Source organism: Lycium ferocissimum, chromosome 8, assembly GCF_029784015.1.
Source record: "Lycium ferocissimum isolate CSIRO_LF1 chromosome 8, AGI_CSIRO_Lferr_CH_V1, whole genome shotgun sequence".
Lineage (NCBI taxonomy): Eukaryota > Viridiplantae > Streptophyta > Magnoliopsida > Solanales > Solanaceae > Lycium > Lycium ferocissimum.
Genome location: NC_081349.1, coordinates 20,072,783 through 20,094,211, shown reverse-complemented (window position 1 = coordinate 20,094,211; position 21,429 = coordinate 20,072,783). Strand labels below are relative to the sequence as shown.

Genomic DNA, 21,429 nt, shown 5'->3' with positions numbered 1-21,429 from the left:
ATTCTTGCCAAAAAATTATTAAGAAAAAATCTGTACTTGTCGCACATAACAAAAATAAGCATCGACACTGGAAACATTCTTGTGGTAGCTGCTCTAACAAATTTCCGAACAAAGATTGCCTACTTGTGGCCCTTTAGCTATTATATCTTTAGTCTTCTAATCTTTTTCAAAGGTATTGTGCTTAGTCACTCTCTTTTCCTTCCAATAAAGTAAGAGTAGGAAATTATCGTTTCCTTCCAAAAAAGTAAAGAGTAAGAAATTATAGTAAGTTTCTAAATATTTGGAAATGATTCTGCAAATATCATGTCTCATTCCCTATCAATTTTCTCCTTATTTCTATCTTATTTTTTAAATCGGGTCGTATAATTCAAACCAAACAGGTCAAAGTAAGACAGTTTTGCATTGTTATGCTCAAAAGCAAAAGCAAAAGTAAGCACATATACACAAAATAGAGTTCAATAAAATAACTCGAATTAAAATCATTCTCATAATACAACTAGGGCCTTTCTCTCACAATATCTAGCAACACATCACTTATCATCTCCTCCAACTCCTTCACTCCGACCACCACAAACCTTTACTAGAGATCACTTACCTCATGGATTTTGTCGCCAAACTCCACAGCCGTACCTTTAAACTTTTTTCTAACCAAGGTTGTACCAACAGACTTTTTGAAAAATGTTCCAACTTTTTGCCCACTGTTAAAGACATATTCCTCCTGAGTGAGACCTTCACACTCAAACAACATTAGTGGTATCCAAGCCTTCCTCTAGGCGTGAAGATAAGTAAAGGCAGTCCCAAATCCCGGAATCAGTTTCATGGTACCAATGCGGGAACAAACCTTACACTTCAACATAAGTTTATATTCTTTGTTTTTTAACACTGTCTCGTTCATGTACACAACTTCTTAGCAGTGTCTATTAAGTGTAACAGATTTGAAGCTGATGATTGAAATGTTCTTTTGTACCAACACTACCGATCCACAAATTGGATTCTTTTTCTTAGAAAGTTCCAGAAAAATTTTCTTCGACTATCCTGCATAGATTCTACAGCTCACACTGACACAACATGAACCTTCCTTTCCAACAGCTCATACCCTATATTCTTTCTTTCTTTTTTTTTTTTCTGAGAATGTAATAATCTACTCCCTCATATCATGTTACATGCGCTCTTTCCTTTTTAGCATATGAAAAAAAGAACAATATCTTGCTATGTGAAGAAAGACTTTAACCTTAAACTTCTCATTTTACACTTCGCGACGTGCTTTTATAGTCACAGCAATGCCAAGACATGTTTTAGACAATGCCATTTTCCAGAAGTCCAATTCAAGCAAGCATTGGAGCAACATTGTTCCGCACATTGAAAATCTCAAACCGAAGATCAATATCAAATGTCTTAGGTGGAGTAAACCAAGTCCTGGTAGATTCAAATTGAACATTGAGGGTGTAGCAAAGGAAGCGTAGGAGGAGGGGGTATCCTTAGAGATGATAAGGGTCAGATGATCATGGCGTACTCAGAATACTATAGAGAATGCTCTAATAATGTAACAGAATTCAAAGTCATTCTTTATGGAATTCCAGGGTGCATCACTAATGGATATAGAAATGTGGACATTGAATCTGACTTTATGATTATCATCAATATGATCAGGGATTAGACCAATGTCAACTCATGTCATATTATTCATCTCATAAGCCAGATCAATTCCCTGAAGACACAAGACAACTTCAAATTTCAGCATTGCTATAGGGAAGTCAACAATCATGCAGACTACCTAGCTAATCTGGTTGAGAAACAAAGACAAAATTCCTTCTTCACACAGAATTTAACTATTCCCAATGGAGTTAAAAATTGGTTGAAGAATGACATTGATGGAAGCCTAACTTTCAGAATTCAAGCACAAAAGAAATCTTTTAATTATAAATCTTGGATTTTTTGGTTCTGGCATCTGCATATTTATCATATTGTAACTATGAGTCCTAAAGGATATCCAACTCTTAGGCCCAATCCCATGTATTTATGAATGGGCAAAAAAACATATATGTACATGGTAAGGGGGTATATTTACAGAACATGACGATATTTTTCAGTTTACAAAATATATCAAAAGACTTATTACAAAATCTATACGAATTAGGTAAATTAAAAAGAAGCAAATAAAACACACTAAAAGAGGTAAGGGAATCGTTTTACTTAATTTATCCACTTTTCTCTCTCCATTCAAAATTAGAGATATAGTTCCCTAATTTTCTCCAACTTTTGCTTCCTTATTTCATCCACTTTTCTCTCCCCATTCACAATTAAGAGATATTGTTACCTAATTTTCTCCAACTTTTACTCAAAAAGTTCATTATAATCGGTAATTTTTTATACACAAAGTTCATACACCAAAAAACATATATGTATAATTTTTGTATGCAATGTGTATAACTATATAGATTCTTATAATTTTTATATATGAAATATGTATAAAAATTATATGAGTATTTTGATTATTATAAAGTACATATGAATTGTATAAAATCTAATCAAAGTATGGATAAATTTTGAGAAAAATATGTATAATAAACTTGTAATTGATACAAACTGTATTCCATACAAAGTTCATACACCAGAAAATAAATATATATTAATTTTTGTATGCAATATGTGTAAATGAATAAATTCGTTATAATTTCTACGTATGAAATATGTATAAAAGTTGTATGTATATTGTGATTATGATAAAGTACATATAAATTGTATAAAATCTTATCAAAGTATGTATAGATTATGAGAAAGTATATATGTGTAACAAGTTTTCTGATTAATACGAACCAAATTCCATCTACATTTCATACACATATCAGTTTTCAACATTTTTAAGACTAATTGATATCGAATTTATTCGCATTTCATACACATTGTGCCGCATATATCTAAAAAATGACATATAGCAGACTCCATACACATTTCAGACATATATTAGTTTCCAACATTTTTTAAAACTACAATTTATATAATTTATACAGATTTTCAAAACACACAATGATTAAATATATATCTCAAAATGATACAAATCAATTTTTATATTCAATTAATACACAAGTTAGTAATAAAAAATACTTTGTAATATTGGTTTGAAAATTTATACTAGGGGACAAGATGGAGTTTAGGTATGACAATGGTGTCTATCATAGAGGGAGAGAGAGAGAGAGATATTTTTTAAAAGAAGAAGAAGTGAATGGTAACTATCCTAAATTTAAGTCCATATTTCAAATCAGATTTTCTTCCTTAGAAAAAGCCTAAAATCGTGGGTATCCCATTAACCCCCAATCTGGTATACTTTGTAATTTTGTTGGTATGTTTTGTAGATAAGGAAAAATATCCTTATGCTTTGTAATATAGAGTCTTAAATAGGTATTATTAGGTCATTTTTCCTTTATGAATTGGGACTCTTTTGTATAAGGATGAATGTTCATCCTTCTTATTTCTCAAGGTGGCTTGGTGTCACACCCCTACCAGGAGTATGATGGGCTCCGACTCGTAGGCCGGGAACTAACTAACTTATCCGTTACTTTGAGCATTATAAATCATAACTCAAAGAACACCTGCACGTAGAAAAGTCCCAACATAGGAATATCCGATCATTCAGCATATATGTTCATATGCGGACCGACAAGGTCGCCACAACATAACGTATATCATAAAGCCGGCAAGGCTCACAGTAAAGTATCAAGAGCTCAAAATAAGACCGACAAGGCCACCAATATATTATACAACAATACGAACCGGTGGAGCTATAAAACATCTAATTGTACACACACGTCTACGAGCCTCTACATAGAATACAAATGATCATAAGGACAATACCAAATAGGCTAGATCGGCAGCCTCCGAAGTAAGTGGAGTGCTCTTGAGAATCCGTTGATAGAACACCTACGGGTCTGATCCATCTCCCTGCCTACTGCCCAGCAGTACGAGCGTAGCGTCCACAAGAAAGAGACGTCAGTACGAATAATGTACTGAGTATGTAAGGCATGAATAACAACATAATATAGATATGAAAGGTAACATGGAATATGAGAGATAACCTGTACATCTGGATGCCTCATAAGGCGGTGTCATGCATGCTTAGCCTTTTTAAAAAAAATATTTTTATACATATATATAGTACCATGCCCGGCCATTAAGGCTCGGTGTCATATATATAGTATCATGCCCGGCCATTAAGGCTCGGTGTTATCATCATTAGCCCGCGTCCGGGCCTCCTGCATCCGGGGCAATATCATAACATGCCCACTGCAGTGGTGTGCACATCTACGTGCCATGCCCGGCTAACTATAGCGCGGCGCGGTGTGAGAAAATACATACATATATATAAAGCATACGTGAGATGCCAATCAAAAGCCACAAATATATCGGAGTGTTGTAAGGTCGATTGTTACACCCCGTATCTTAGAACTAAGGTTAAACTCATATCATTAGAGTTTTAGTGGAAAAAAATTGAAGGTTTGAAGGTTTGAACGTTTTGCAAAAATGGTTGATAGGCCTACTTCGGGCAGTGATAACTCCTTGATTAGTTGGGAATTTGGGAAAGTACCCTCAATGAAAGTTGTAGTACGTAAAAATAGCTTTCTAACGATATAAGGACCAGGCCAATCAGAGATCGGAGCAAGGAGATATGATCGTCTCAATATGGCTAATAGTAAGGTGTTTAAAAGTCTATAGAATCGGCTAATTTTTGATACGTCTGCCTTCCAGTCGAATTTAGTGAAAATCCGTTGGGCATTTGAGGAAACTTAAAACATGAAAGTTGTAGCCCTTTGAAATATCTTTCCAACGGTATACTATGGTCCTTGAACAGAGCTATGTACAAGAAGTTATGCCTATTTTACCGAACACTGTGCAGAATCGATACGTGTCGCGCGTGCGGGCGCGTGCGATGGCTCCGCATCGTGGGCCGATCGCACAATCTGAATATTGACCTGCAGGATGTCATGTGATGCCCGTGCATCGCGGATCCAACGCGCAAAAGGTCGAGTTTCGGGTCAAGAGTTGGGTTTATGCGTTTTAAGTTATATTTAAAATTTGGGGTTTATTTCCCCAACACCCCATTCACGAAAAATCACCCTAAATACATAGAGAACAAGTCCCAAACCTCAAGAACCTTCCAAGGTAAGTCTTATCATGATTCTAGGTTGTCCCTAATCCCTTTCTAACTTGAGTAAACCCTTCTAATCCATAGAGTTGTGATTGGAACATTATCATTGGATGTGGAAACCACTAGAACCCAAATTCAAGAGGATTGAACGTCAAAAGGTAATGCTTCTACACTCTAATCATTCATAATAGTGAATTGATGAGTTGTTGGGAGAATAGTAAATGGGTTTAGTAAAGAGAATTACACGAACTATAGTAGGGTTTTGGGTTGTTGACTTGAGATTGTTATAATCATATGGGTGATGGAGAATAATGTTAATTCCACCTAATTGAGATTGTAGAATCAGCTAGAAGTAATAGAATGGGGATTGGGTGAAGAAAACACCATTAATGAAGGTTGTGGAGCTTCATGCCCACCAAGTGTTTGATAAAATGCTTAGATGACCAAAGCATGAATATTATTGCTAATATAGAATCCCTTTGATTTGTATTGATATAGATCAAAGTTGAAAGGGTTGACGAACATTGTATTACGCTCAAAGGCTGGAATTAAGGTATGTGAGGCTAACTATCTACGTTAGGGAATGTTCATGATTCTCCTACGCCTCATTCTTCATACTTGTTAGTAATTTGACTCGAATATAGTTTAGCCCTAGTTTCATGATATGATATAGAATCGTTATCTTCTAGGGTTGCGATTCTGAGAATCGTTCATGGTTGTCAATTTGAATATCATGAACTCAACACGTAATCTTTATAGACTTATGTATTGTTACCACAATGAGTCTCGATGCAGAAATTCGGATGCTCGAAACAACGGTCGGTGTTTTCAATTCGGTCCGGCGTAAACATTTTTCGGTTCGGCATTGTTCATTGTTGTTATGGTCTCAGTCCTTATTAATTAACCATAATTAAACATATGTGATTTTGCCCAAGGCACAGCACAGTCTTGTGTATACGTATACATGGCCGAGGCCATTGACTGACGCACTACTAGGCCGAGGCCATAGCGTGCATTTATTATTGGGCGAGGCCCCATATATACAAACACGGATAATACGGATGATTCGGATACGAAAGGAGTATTCATATCTCTCTTCTGCTATTACGATTCTGATTATCGATTTCGGTATTTTATTGCTTCGGTGGCTTTACATACCGGTGACAATTCAAATGTCGATGTCCTTTTTATTGCTTGGGGGCTGCGTCTCGCGATGCGAGTAACGATATACGGTTGGCGACTCGGCTATTTAGGAGTGCACGTATCGGCTCTTGGTGAGCCCCAAATTCCTTGAGGCATTGTCGGCTATCCATTATTTCGATTCATAGACACCTCTATTATTCGGTATTCTTAGAGGCTTCATAGACGAGTTCGATAATGATATTTGTTATGTTAGTCTTGTTGACAGTTATACTCAGTTGTTCAGTTGTTTTGGTTTAGCCATGTTGGCTACTTTCAGATATTTTCAGATTGTCTAAGTATTTCCGCATTATGATATTTCAGTCAGACTTGTAGTTAATCAGCATATGTTAGTTTTATTTTATAAGTCAGTTATGTTTTGGTATCACATGTTGATTCAGCCAGCCAGTTGGTTCACTCGGTCACATACAGTCAGGCACCGGGTGCCGTGTTACGTCCAGGCCCAGGTTCGGGGCGTGACATCGGTAGCCTCCGATTATATTATGGATCAATCATCATCATTTATCCCACCTTGAAGGAACAAGGGTCATAAGGTGAGATTACCAACAATGAAGGAAATTAAGAAATTGCAAAGTAAGCTCAATCACCTCATAATAATATAAAGCTCATGTACTTGGAAATCTCTATGAATAAAATCATCTCATAATATCATAAAATCTGTATGCCTTGGAGCTTTGATAAATAAATCCCTCATAATCATCGTCAAGGTTATCATAAAAAAAAATTATTCATCTTTAGCATCATAAAAACTTTAAGAGTAATGAATTTCTAACATTCTTGGAATGAAGATTTTTATGAAATTCATGCATGGGTTGGTAGGAAAAGAATCATGCCTTTAAAAGAAAGAGGAATAGCCTTAACATACCTTTTTGGTCGCCTTAACATTAACTACTCAACGCTTGCCCTCCTAGGCTCGTAAATCTGTATTCAATAAAATTTATACTATTGTTAGACTCACCTTTATACGTTTGTCTTAATCCTTCAAATAAATCTTTCTAGCTGAAATTTGAGCAGCATCTCCCCTATTTATATGCCTAGCCTTAAATCATAATTCAACAACCAACAACAATACCAACAATACCAACATCCATAACATCATCTCTAACACCATTATGTATCATAAAACATCCCTCACGATGTTTTCCAATTTCCACAACTAACCAACCCGCTATACGATTATTTAACGACTTTATCTTCGTGAATAAATCAAAAGTAATATTAATAAGGAGAGATTCATACCTTATTCTTGTTAAGACAGCAATATCTTCAATATATACTTTGAATTCACGCCAAAATCCACCGCAAAACAATACTAAAACCATAACTATATGCTTCCCGAGCCTCGGTTAACCAAAATCACTTCAAACCCTCAACTTTTTATGACATAATTACCCTTTGTGTGTGCTGAGCCTAAAATCTGATTTTTGGTGAAAAAAGGGGGGTTTGCCCCTTTTATAAGGTTCTAGATTAGGGTCGGGTCACTGTAGCAATATTGTAGCAAGTCGGTTACTGTAGCACGCGTTTCTACTCTGTCGGCCTAACTTGTAAGCTCCATAATTTTCCACTCCGATATCTTATCGACGAGTGGTTTATTGAGTTGGAAACTAGACTCGATGAACTTCATTTTAGGCTTTTGAAATACCTTAAAATTCCTAATATACTAGGAGATATACCCCTCCAAAATTGACTAAAAATCTGCCCAAAATCCTGCCAACTTTTTCCAAATTTTCGTCAAACTTATTTTCTTCAATTTGCTTGATCCCGAAATCTTCCGAAACTCTCCATACATGATATTTATCACTAATCATACTTGATAATGGTCATGTCTTTTGGTTCCAAGGTTGTCCTTCCCGGTTACGACTTACAAGATCATAATTCATCCTTTACTTAAACAATATACTTAATAATGCTTCGTTCCTCACACTCCAAAGTTGTTTTACCTAGACATAGCTCGACATGCTTACATTTAAATTTAACCAGTGCTTCTCCGAGGTACGGGGGTATAACACTGAAAGTGCGGGGTGTAACACCTGGACAAAAAGACAGGGTACCACCTATGTATTTTTGTTACTGTTAATACATAGATTAGGCATATGTTACACCTCGGCAATTTCATGTCGTTGCGTCGGGAATAGACTAACGTCAGTTAAGTCAGACACGAGACCTTCATGACTACGAGAGGGTGATTAGCAGCCGTAATGTATATACGATAAGGTTTTTAAGTTATAGGACTTGGTGAAATTAGGTTCGTCAAGGAAATGGAGTATAAGTTATGTTTGGGAAGGATTTCATGGGCGTTGAACTAACAAATATTTAGTAAGGTCTTGAGGATGAGTTATAATGTCCGTTAGATCGTTAAGGATGGGTTACACAAGTACCAAGAAGGTTCCATAAGGATTCGAGATCAACGAAGCGACGAGAACGAATTCGGAAAAAATTAGGGATTATACGGTCATATATACGGACCGTATATTTTATACGGCCCGTATACCTGACCGTAGAACCCTTCCAGTGAAGGGTGACTTTCTGGAGGAAACATACGATCCGATATACGGACCGTAAAAATTGTACAGTCCATATATTGAACCGTATATTTCGGGTCGGGTCGGAGTACAATTTTTATATATGCACGGTTTTCTCTTCTTTTTCTCACTTCTCACTTCTCTAACATTCCAAAAACCTGTAGAACCCTCTTCATAACACATTAATACATATCCAAGAAGGGAAATCAAGGATCAAACACCAAAAGTTGGAAGAATCAAGGGTGTGAATGCTTCCTAAGGATTGATAGAAGTTGGGAATCTCTTTGGTATTGAAGTGGAGTTCTTCTCAAGTGGAGTATTCTCATCTAAAGATCACCTCTGCATAAACAAAGGTGAGTTTTATAATTATTTCATGTTAGTAATAGTGTCGAGTAGTTGAAGAACTTGAATTAGAAACAAGTATGGAATATGAGCTTAAATATGCAAATAATGGTATGTTGGTTTGAAAGGTAGTTGAGTTATGATTCATGGTATGATATAAGTATAATCTTATTATGAACGGCGCTAATGATGTCGGAAAGAGTTATGTGAGCGATAGACATGAAGTCAGACATAGTTATGGTCATGGAGGATCTCGAAATGAATTTGGAAGTTGAATAATGTTTAACTTGAGGAAATTTACGTACTATGATATTATGGGCGTTGCTATGATGTTTGGGAGCTGTTTTATTATTTGAGGGGAAGTTGTTGAAACAAACGAAATGCTGCCCAATTTTCGTTAGCCTTATTCACGTTAGTTCAGGCTTAAGTATACCTTCAATAATCTAACCTTCGTACGAACCCCTTTGTATGTAGAATTGTAAGCCGGAAGGAGAGCTCTTAGTTGACATCGTTAAGGAGATACAAAGGTATGTAAGGCTATCCCCTTTTCTTCAAAGGCATGATTCTTGTTTCATAATTTCTTCCCTATACTTCCCTGACCTTCTTACATCCCTAAAGATGAAGTTTGAAGAACTTTGAGAACTTCTTATGAGACACGTTCCATAACGATAAAGATGACAGGGATGACATCAGGATACCGATGTTTCTATGCTTATGATTTCATTGATGCTATTCTTCGTTGGTATCTCACCTCATGATACTAGTTCCTTCAAGGTGGGACATAGCGATGATGATGATGCCATAATATAATCAGAGGTTCACGACCTTACGTCACTCCGATAGAGCGCACTTTTACTCGAGCTCTCATGTATGCTACGTATATTATATATGTTTATGATATGTATATGTATATAGGGGACATGGGGAAAGGTGAGGCGTATAGACGCATACCACCGATCGGTCGGTATCTTACGATATCATCCCGGGACGCGGGCTATATGGGTGATGGATCGGGCCGTACGTTCCACCGCAATATATTGAGATATGATGATATATGGATCGGAATGCACGTTCCGCGGCAATACACGATATGATATTTTACGAGTATGCATGCATTACTCCGCCTAAGGCGACAATCATTGGTTATCTTCTTATCCTTATTCTATCCTCTTGTTACTTGTTATTTTATGATGCGTGCCTTACATACTCGCACATTGCTCGTCGACATCCTTTTTTTTCGGATGATGTGCTTTCGTCATGCCCGGAGTAGACGGAGACGATCTAGCTTCCTAGAGCCAAAATCGGCCGCGCAAGCACTTCCATAGACCGTAGGTGCAGTTTCTGATATATTCTTTTGTGTACATATTTGGACATGGCGGGGTCTTGTCCCGTCTTCTTGACTTCAGTACTTCCGTTAGAGGCTCGTAGATACTTGTATGTGGGTAGCAGGTGTCGTGTGCCCCTCGATGTACATTCTGTATATTATTCTTTTGTTGCCGTGAGGGCTTATGTATATATACGAGTACATGTTTTATGGAACGAATGTGTGTACAGGTTAAGCCAGTAGTAGTATGATGTGTGGTGCTCGGTAGTCAGCTCCGGGTGCCCGTCATGGCCCACTAGGCGGGTCGTGACACTCCACCATTGGTGGTTTAAAAAATGACATGTTTTAGACAACAAATTCTAATTAAGGATGCTTTTGTATGTGGCAACAAACTGTTTTTCTTTCTTAAATTGTCCATCCAATCAAACCCCGCCATATAAAATGAAAAGGAGGGATTAATTACTAGGAGTATATCATTTACTAAGGCTGCAAATTTTTATCGAAGAAGCGGAAGATAAAGAAGATGAAGAACCTCCCAATAGCCAATTAAATAACTACTGCACCAATTAAGCACCATTTCTATCCTGTTTTTCCTTTTTCAGAAAAGCACTTGGGTTGTGGGGGGGGGGGGGGGGGTTAGAGGGGCAGCCAGAATGCATCTAGGGGACCGCGGGACGGGGGAGGCTGAAATGGAACTTTTTTATTTTGGATCAAGAGATTGAGATGGAAGAATTCTATGAAAGATTTGGGCTTAACCTCAATTTCCTTTAGACGTTCCTAAGATCACAAGACTATCGTTACATCTTAAGATAACAGACACTAAACATTCCTTGCTACCTTTCCCAAAAAGAAAAGACGAAGAAAAAGAGAAACAAAAGGAGATGTGGTACTTACACAATTGCACATATCTTCTGGATCGATCAGGGGAAACATATGTCTAGCCCTTGTGATTGCATGGACCATAACCGTAGGATTTGGCGCAGCCAGAACAACAATATCATCCGGAATAACCTGACAGGAAAGAAGTACAAAAACATGATAATATAGAACTATGAACAACTTACAAAGTGGAGGCAAGGAGATATTAATTAGTCAAGCAAAGAGAATAGCATCATGGAAAGCCTGACAGGCTCCTCTCTGGTAACTATATTTTCCTGGAACTTTGCAAAAGCACCTACCAAAGGAATTACTGATGATGAAAAGCATGATTCTGAACATTCTCTCGATGAGCCAAGCAAAACAGAAAAGTTTTAAAGAATTTAAGAAAAGGAATTGAACAGATTAATCAAGCAACAAAATGATATGTGGTGAGCTAATCAGATAAATTTCGTAGTTTACGATTGCACAAAAGTTTTTTTCCTTTAAAAACTAATCCAGGTGACTTGATTGCACTGCATAAAAAGAGAACTGAGACAGATGTCAAATAGAGACCAGTTATTATTAGTACAGACCATACTTTAGCATGAGAGACAACACCCAGCATGTCAACACGGTCTTGAAGAGAGTGTTTTTCCCGCATTTCTTCCAAACGCACTCGTTTGGGTCCATCTCTTCTATAAATCGAACATTAGGAAATGCAGCTAGTTGTCAAAGTTCAGAATGCACAAAACAAGGTCAAAATCCATAGACTAGTTTTTAACGAAGACCATGATGATGGAATACTTAGATTTGGATGTAAACGGCATACTTCAGGGATAACTTCAACAAGTAAATCTGCTCCTTTCCGATAAGCTAACCTACTTAGCACAACTATAACAATTTGGAACAACATAAACCTTTTCAGGCGGCAGACCAGACCTTAAAACTGTAATCTCTTTGCTTGTATGAGAAAGACAGATAGCCTGAGTCACATCGGTTAGAGTAAATTGCAGTACCTTATTCATCTGAATGCTTCCAACATCCGCAAAACCATAGAGAGAATGATCAGTAAATAGAACTTGGTAATGTAACCCATGGTGCGAGCATGCATTAGAGCTTCGTGACATAAGGTTGAAAAGGCTTGATGTCCATGTACCAGCGATATCTTTTCCCTAATTAGAATTGTCTTTGTAATTGAAAGGGTTCCAAAGAAGATTGGCTATGTGATTTGCATGAGAAATGGCTTCCATGGGACATAATAAACTTTCAGCGAATTTGTCATATATCTTACTCCAGATAAGCATGAGTCATAACTCTACCACCTGGAATTCATACAAAAGAACAATAAAAATGAATTCATGAAAAGTACATATCTCATTATATCAAACTTAAGCTCATAGCGTGTGTTTGGTATGGAGGCCAATTTTCCTATGTTTGGTTGCTCAAAACGTTTTGGAAACATCTTCTCTAAGAAAACAAGTTAATAACTTCCCTAATTGAAGTAAGGAAAACAAGTTGCATAAGTGACATTTCAAGTTCATTTTCTCCTCTTCCCCACCAAATGCCCCCAAACCCCACCCATTGACCATCCCACACCCAAACCCCACTCCTCACCCCATTCCACGCCGATAGTGTTTTGCCAGATTACATATAAATGCTCTTGGAATAATATTTTTTTCTTACTTCCGAACACGAGAAAATAAGTAAGAAACACAATTGTTTTCCAAGAAAACATTTTTCTTCATACCAAACACACCCTTATATCTCTCTCACTCTTTTGAAACCCCCCCCCCCCCCCCCCGGCCGCCTCTTTTGCAGACCAAAACTAAGTCCCTTAGTAGACTAGCCATGCTGGCAAACAGCAAAATTAATCTCTTGTCAATCATATTCATTCAAGACCATTTAAATAGAGGAAGCGATGCTTACTTACCTTGTGGCCTTCTTTAATCGACCATTGTGATAGATAGTATATATGATTATCCACACCACCCAAATTGGGGTAGAAAAAATCAGAGACCATTAAGATTATATGTTTCCCGGTTCACCCATGATAACAGACCACGAACACTCCTGCAGCACAGAGTAACCAATTACACAACAATGCGGGAAAAATGCAAAATAAATATACAAAAGACTGAGGTGTGGCCAATCTATGTGTTCTTGGTAAAGCATTCTTCTTACATTACCTATGAAAATCATGACACTGTAATATCATGGAATCATGTATTATTCTAACAGCTTGTTTGGATGGTTGTTACTTATTGTATTGTATTGTTACTTTAAATATAGTGTTTGTTTTAATTGTTTGTTGTTAAATCCATTGTTTTGCGAAACTATCATTTTCCGTAACGATCGATTTGGTATGATCTCACCTTGTTTTTTTTTGTTTTTTTTTTTGTTTTTTCCATCTTGCTCTTATTAATTAATGATCATATTTTATTCTTTACCTATTTTTTTTTATAACTCTACCCGGTACCTTATTTTTTTCTTTGTAATATTGCAAGTTTATTCTTCGTGTTGTCGGTGCGTGGCATTATGAAAAGACAGAAAACAATACAATCAATCCAATCATTGTATGCATTAAAGCAATGACAATATTGAAACCATATATCTAACAATGATAAACAATCATCCAAACAAGCTGTAAAATACAATACAATGCATTGTTGAATGTTTATAATCTCTGAAACTGAAAGACAGTTACATAAATGTGCAAAGCTAAGGTAAAGTAATTTGGAGTTAATCACAATATGGTTCTTACAATTCCACAAGGCGTTGCTGCTCAGTGAGGTGAATTGTTCAATGTTTTTGGCTCCACTTCCATTTTCAGTATCATGATCTCACTTGAAAGCTGAAAGTAGAAAGTTTCGTTGTTATCCAGGTGTCCTTTTGTTTTTTTTTTTTTTTGGTCTTTTTGCTGGAGTATAGTACCCCTATTTGCGTATTTTAGGAGCTCTTGATGTCTTTTGGATAAGGAACGGTGTAGTGCGTTTGTATTCTGGGATATATGGGTCGCTTTCGTATCAATCAAATAAACAAGAACAGAATGTTTTTGAACGAAAAAAAGTTAAAAGTAATTACCTTAGAAAATCATTTAGTAGGCGTTTGGACATGCTATTTGAAATCAGCGTTTGGCAACTTATTATTTGAAATCAAACCATATCCAAATGGCACCAAAGGTTTACTCTATCCTTTTGCAACTTATTATTTACTAGTGGTATATTACAATCTCTCTTTTTTTTTTTTTTTAATGTATCAAAATAATTTACTTCATGCCACTAATAATGATTTCATAATTTTCATAGTTTGCAAGAATTCAAATGTGGTGACTCACTTAGTATATTAAGTTAATATGATGTTTAATTTTTTACTTCCTGTTCTTAGTAATTGTAAACTTATATTATGTGATTAATAGTAACTTAAGTAAAAGATACTAAGTGAGCACCTACAATACATTGCACTTGACCAGGATTTCTCATTAACTTTTATTTAAGTTACTGCCAATCACATAATATAAGTGTAAAATTATTTAAATATGATAATTAAAAAGAGTTAATGAAAAAATACAATTAATATTCTTATTATAAGAAAAAACTTAAACTTCTAATGCACCTATAACCCATTGACCTTTTTTTTTTTTACCTGTGCTTGTTATAATATTATATTCGTTTTTATCAATACTTATATATAATTATTACATAATTAGTTTTCATCGGAGTCAATGGGTGCTGGAGCACCTATTATCTTGTTTTGATCCTATTTAAATACATGATATTTCTTTATTAAATAAACTTTTAACTATTTCCCGATATGTATTTTGACTTTCATGAATATAATAAATCAAACTATGTATATGTCATGATATATAGATGCAATATTCCCACTATTAACTACTCGTATTAACTATACTAAGTAATATTTGGGGTGAAAATATTAAAAGTCATACAATCATTCTTTTTCAGGTAGTGAAGAGTATTACTGTCTCCGGCTAAAAAAAAGTTCACTTAATCTTTATTTTTTTTGTTCAAAAAGAGTGTCTGTGTACACTCTACCCTCCTCAAACCCCATTTATTAAATTATACTGGGTATGTTATTATTGTTGTTTAGTCAAATTACCTATTTTTACCTAAAAATTAGTATTTTTATAAGGAGAGTACAAATGGTTAAATGGACACTTTTTCTTTTAACGGAAAAGGATATACCGTATGATAAGAAAAACAATTTTAGGTTGGTGTATGGGTTTTGTTGTTTTTAATAAGGGAAAAGGGTCAAAAATACCTCTTTGCTTTGGGAAAAGAGTTAAAAAAAAAGATCAAATTACAATTTGGGTCAAAAATATCACTCAATCGTTAAAATTTTCAAACATACCCCAAAAATTTTTAAAATAATCCGATTTTATTTTTAAACGCCCTCGATTTAGCATCAAACCTAACTAAATAAAATACTCGTATAGATTACCCCTCCGCAAGTTCTAAAGGGGTTCCAAATTTAGGATTCGTATCAAAAAAAGTTGGTCGCATATGGAATTTTTATATAGTTGGATTGAATTTAAATGGAGTTGGTTTAAAAATGAAATTGGGTTATATTGAGAGATTTGAGAATTTTCATCAAGATAGGGATATATTTAAAAACTTTAGTGACAGAAGGATATTTAAGCCCTTTAGAGGGGCATTTTTGACCCTTTGCCCTTTTAATAAAGCTGATTAACATATGATGTGACATGGGGCTCACTAACAAAAGATACTTAATACATAAGCCACCGAATATAGCAACTTCATTTTCAGTTTTTTCACACTGAACTCTTTTCTCTCCCTCTTTCATCTACACCCAACCAAGGTATATTCATCAACTTTATCAATCCATATATCAATTATTTCTAGTTTTTTTTTTTTTTTTTTTTTTTTTTTTGGAGTACTATTAGTTTGAATTTTTTTGTTGAATGATTGTTTGATTTGCAGAAATTGCATCATTACATTCATAATTATGTTGTTTAGATTATTTATGTTTAGATAATTGGGAATTACTCTTTTGAATTATTGGTAGTTTTAAGCATTAGAGTTGTTTGCTATTAAGAAAAAGGATAAGATCTTTCTGTGTTTTAATAGTTAGGTTTTGAAGTTGTTGCTGTCAATTATAGTGTTAATTTTGAAGAAAAATGAAATTTAACTAATTGGTGATACTTTGTGGATGAAGAAATTTTTAGTTTATTTTTTGAACCTGCTGTAAGTTGATTTAGTGGGTGTTTGGATAATTGTGAAATTTGGAAAAAAGTAGTAATTTTTTTTCAAGTTGAAAATGGTATTTTGAAATTGGAGTTGTGTTTGGGCATGAATACAAATTCGAGTTGTTTTTGGCTTTTTTTGTGAATGATTTGGAGCGAAATTGTGAAAACAACTTTTTGGATTTTTTCGAATTCCGGAAAATTGTAACAATTCTATGTCCAAACAGTTTCCCGGAAAAAAAATTCCGGAAAAAAGTGAAAACTATCCATGGCCAAACGGTAACTTATTGATTGCTAGATTGGGACTCTTTTATCAGCTACAACAACAACATACCTAGTGTAATCCCACAAGTGGGGTCTGGGAAGGGTAGGGTATATGCAGACCGTACCCCTACCTCCCAAGGTAGGCAGGCTGTTTCTGAAAGACCCTCGGCTCAAGAGAAAGCAGGACAAACTCTATTATCAACTAGTCCGAATATATTGTTTACTTGTTAATAATCTGTTGTATTTTCTCTATTTGTGCTTTTTTTGACTGCTCGACCCTCAGAACTTTAGTTTTCTTTTGGCACTTGGATTTGTTTAAAAGCATTGAAGTTGGAATTTCTGTGACCCAGGTTCTATAACATAGAGTAGCATTTGTTTTTGTGTTGAGTTTGACTGTTTGATGGATGTTTTGTGACATCTTAATATGAAGTGTATAATGTGATAATGACATTTTTGTCATGAAAATCATAGGCTCTTTCTGGTCCTTTGATGAGTACGCGTGGTGTAAGCAACACAAACAACTGTCTAGTGTGATTTTTTTTTTCTGTATATTATTAGATTTTCAATCTTCTTATAGGAGATGACTGGATGTATGAATGTAATGATTTTCTGCTTTTCTTTGGTGCTTATGGTTATATATGCATATATCACAAATTAATATTCGGGCCTGATAGTTTGGGTTCCGGTACAGGTGATGGCCTAAATTGTACAAACTTCGTTTTATCTGATGTCTAATTTCTTTGCTCTTGGTAATTTGTCCATAAAACAGAGTTAAATCAGCAGATATGAATCCAGGGGGTTATACAGCAGAAGTTACAGGTCTTTCCCCTAATGCTACTGAGAAGGATGTTCAGGATTTCTTTGGTTTCTGTGGGGCAATTGATCATGTTGAGATTGTCAGGTGAGTGTAATATCTGGGATTCCATTGCAATTTTATTAATAATACCCCATATTTCTGTGTCGATGTTTAGGACGAAAGGAACGAATGGAAGGGAAATTATGAGTTAGAGCAATAGATTACTCTGAAATGTATCCATATTTATTATTCGTTGGTTTCAATTCCTTCCAATTCCTCAAAGTTGAAACCCACCCTCAATTTTATTGTACAGACAATATAAATGATTATCTTAGCTGCAAAGATCTAGAGCCCGTTTGGATTGGCTTATAGCTTAAAGCTGTTTGCAGCTTATAAGCTGAAAAAAATAAGTTGGGGTAGTCCAACTTATTTTTTTTGGCTTATAAGCTGTTTTCAGCTTATAAGCTGCTTTAGATAAACTAAGTTAAATGGGTCCAATTATTTTTTTGAGCTTATTTTAAGCACAAAATGACTTTAAGCTGGCCAGCCAAACACTCAAAAAAAGCTGAAAACAGCTTATAAGCCAACTTATAAGCCAATCCAAACGGGCTCCTATTATGGTACTCATTATTACTTTCTTTGTGCCCTTCCAAAGACGGTATTCATTGCAGAATAGGTGTTTCCATAGCCTTTTCTTTATCGACACATATTTCAGTTGAAATTGGAAGAAATCATAGTGGAGTCCCTCTAAGTCTTACAAGCTACAGCATCACAGGAGCTTTTACTCCACCAAACTGTTTAGGAATCACACTTGGCTTCATCGTTACTATTTCAGTTGTTATTCTTGTGAGTTGTGATAATCAATCATGTAATTTAGGAACTTCAACCCAATTTGGACACATAAATACAGCATGTATTTAATTCCTGCTTTTTCCATCAGTTACTGCATATAAACTTTGGTTGCTGATTAAGTGATGTTCGTGGTTGAGAATGCAGAGCTGGTGAACAAGCAAGTACGGCCTACGTGACATTTAGAAATCCTCATGCCTTGGAAACGGCTGTTTTGCTGAGTGTAAGTTCCTTCAGATTTTTTATTGGTTTAGTGTATTACATAGTAAATAAGGTCTAGGTCTCTGAATAAGCAGCGTACAATTGTATTACCCCTTCAATTGGACAGTTGCTACTTTTGGTTCCATGTGGTGTTTAACTTGAATAAGTTGTGTGTCACTTCCGTAATATTTTTTCACAGTGTTTGAATGTGTAATAGTTCATTTACTGGATAAAAATGCTGATACTACATTATTTTGCAAAATGACACGATTTCGGAAATGGTTATCATGTTATCCAATGTGAGTGAAGGAATGATGAGGGGTGTTCAACTGCCTACTTAACTGCTATTTATGTTCATCACCTATATATTTCTAGTTCAAGGCAGCGTTTCTTATTAAAGAATCGTGTACAATAAACAATTTTCTTCTTCTAAGGAGATATTGCGTGATACAAGAGAGTCAAATAATGAGAGATTAGGAATGGTCTAAATAACCTAAAAAATTATACTCTTAAAAATAACTGTCCAGATGATAAAAGTGATATCATAAAAATAAATAAGGATATCGAAAATCATATCATTACTATCATCATTTCTAAGTATGTTCTTCGAGAGATTACCTTTTACGTCCGGAAAAAAAAAGTTCTTCAAGAGAGTGAGGGCTCAATAGATGTTTAAGTTCGATATAGATATTGTTGAACAAATAGTTTGACACCCTTCCATCTGTCGCAACAATGCAAAATTATTCTCTTTCTCGAGCTATTTGCATAGAGCTTGAGTAATGTTGGTGTTGCCAAGGAGGTATTATTTTACTTTTATTCTCCGGTTACAATTGGTCAAAATGCTAATCTTTTTTGCTGTAATTGGATGTCATATTCTCCTGTAACACTTCTTATGGATCTGCTTGGTCTAAAAATCCAGGTAATGAGCTATATGCAATCCCTTAGTATATTTTGATTCTGATGTTTCCTATAGTCTCTTAGATTCAGTAACATATAAATATAATTTGTTGCTGACATGTAAATTTTTTATTTTTTGCACCAAACTATATTTTCCCTTAAGATGTATATTTTGATTGAATAATTTTCATTTACAACTAACTTCTCTCAGGGGGCTACCATTTTGGATCAACGTGTGTGCATAACCAGCTGGGGTCACTATCAAGATGAATTTGATTATTGGAATCATTCATCATGGAATCCTCAAGAAGAAAGTCATTCACGTGTATGGTCTTCTCCCTTCTGCTTTCCTATCTACTCTTTTTCTGTATGAATAATGAGGTGTGTATTTCTAATGAGTGGATTTGTAATTCCAGCAGGACCCCCAAGGACACTATTTTGTTTCTTCTGCTGGGGAAGCAGTGACATTAACTCAAGATGTGGTGAAAACCATGCTATCTCAAGGGTATGTTCTTGGAAAAGGCGCATTGGAAAAAGCCAAAGCTTTTGACGAATCTCATGGGCTGTCAGCAACTGCAGTCTCCAAGGTTGCTGATTTAAGTGAGAGAATCGGCCTCACTGATAAGTTCTGTGCCGGGGTTGAAGTGGCCAGATCCGTGGATCAGAGGTATCACATTTCCGATACCACCAGATCAGCTGTTTCAGCTACAGGTAGAACTGCCCTCTCTGCTGCAAGTGCTGTTGTCAACAGTAGCTATTTTTCCAAAGGAGCTCTTTGGATGTCTGGTGCTCTAAGTAAAGCAGCTCAAGCTACAGCTGATTTGGGTAGCCGAGGCACTAACAAATGAGTAGGTCCGACCAGTTGCCATGTAGCTTAGACGTTTCTATATGAGAATGGTACTAGTTGGTGTAGTTTCCTAGTGTATATACTTTTACAACTGTCGCATGCTGTAGTATACCTTTTTATAGGCAATGGTATTAGTCCCCTCTGGGTTGTGTGGTCTAAAGTCGTGAATAAGTGGATTGGTGTAATGGTGTTTGATTCATCCGGAATCGAACTGGTGCTAAATTTCAAGTGTTGTTGTGATATGAGCTTGTTGCTGTGAAGGACATAAATAGTACGATAATACGTGTTTCAGTAGAAATTTTCATTTCAATTTATTTCTTGTATGTTCAGAAGAGAGGATTTGTAATGATGACTTGTTAGAACATGCCCGTAGTTTCAAAATTTAACATTAGCATGGGTACATCGAGATCCACTAATTGCTTCGAGCAATTAGAAACTAAAATATCTATAAATGATCACAATGGTAATTTAATTTAGTGCTTCTAAATTTTATGTTATGAGTAAATTTTTATATGATGATGGGTTTATAAATAGCTGGTCAATGGACTGAGATAGTGACTAAATAGTGATAGCTGCGGGAAATGGTCGTATGATTATTTTTTTTCATACAACTTCCTCGACGCCCTTCCATTTCCCTTTCTCCATTTTTCCCCAAGTTATCTTGGATTGAGACACATATTATGGGTTAAAAAAATTAATGGCTAAGATTTAATTGACTAAAACAAGGCCCTAACTATGATTACATAATTAATAACTTATCCATAATTATATTAGAATAATTTTCTCTCTCTTCCTATTTACTTTTCCTACCCAATAAAATATCTTTTCTGATTTATCCAATTATTTTTTGCCACTTAATTTTTTTTCCCCTAATAGACCCAATATTCAATTGGTGATATTTTCCATTTTTTCAATTATGATGCTTACTAATTTACATAATATAAACCCCATTATTCAATTGGTAA

General features: G+C 35.5%; 1 protein-coding gene and 1 pseudogene across 2 annotated transcripts; one reads left to right on the top strand and one right to left on the bottom strand.

Annotated features, from left to right (window-relative positions):
• Window positions 1–1,669: 1,669 nt before the first annotated feature.
• LOC132066115 (phosphatidylinositol N-acetylglucosaminyltransferase subunit A-like) lies at window positions 1,670–13,418 on the bottom strand (annotated as a pseudogene).
• Window positions 13,419–16,108: 2,690 nt separating this feature from the next.
• On the top strand, window positions 16,109–20,798 carry LOC132067491 (binding partner of ACD11 1). 2 transcript variants are annotated; one of them, XM_059460757.1, is made up of 5 exons: window positions 16,109–16,225; window positions 17,644–17,775; window positions 18,667–18,742; window positions 19,829–19,942; window positions 20,037–20,798. In XM_059460757.1, the coding sequence occupies exons 2-5, from the start codon at window positions 17,660–17,662 to the stop codon at window positions 20,463–20,465; spliced, it is 735 nt and encodes a 244-aa protein (XP_059316740.1). In that variant the 5' UTR covers window positions 16,109–16,225; window positions 17,644–17,659; the 3' UTR covers window positions 20,466–20,798. The 2 variants fall into 2 exon arrangements, with proteins under 2 accessions (XP_059316740.1, XP_059316739.1); XM_059460756.1 differs by having other exon boundaries at window positions 20,034–20,798.
• The last annotated feature ends 631 nt before the right edge of the window (window positions 20,799–21,429 follow it).

Coding starts and splice junctions, on each gene's coding strand:
- LOC132067491 (XM_059460756.1), top strand. CDS start 17,660: ATGAATCCAGGGGGTTATACAGCAGAAGTTACAGGTCTTTCCCCTAAT. Junction 17,776..18,666: donor GATCATGTTGAGATTGTCAG/GTGAGTGTAATA, acceptor TTGAGAATGCAG/AGCTGGTGAACAAGCAAGTA. Junction 19,943..20,033: donor AAGAAGAAAGTCATTCACGT/GTATGGTCTTCT, acceptor TTGTAATTCCAG/CAGGACCCCCAAGGACACTA.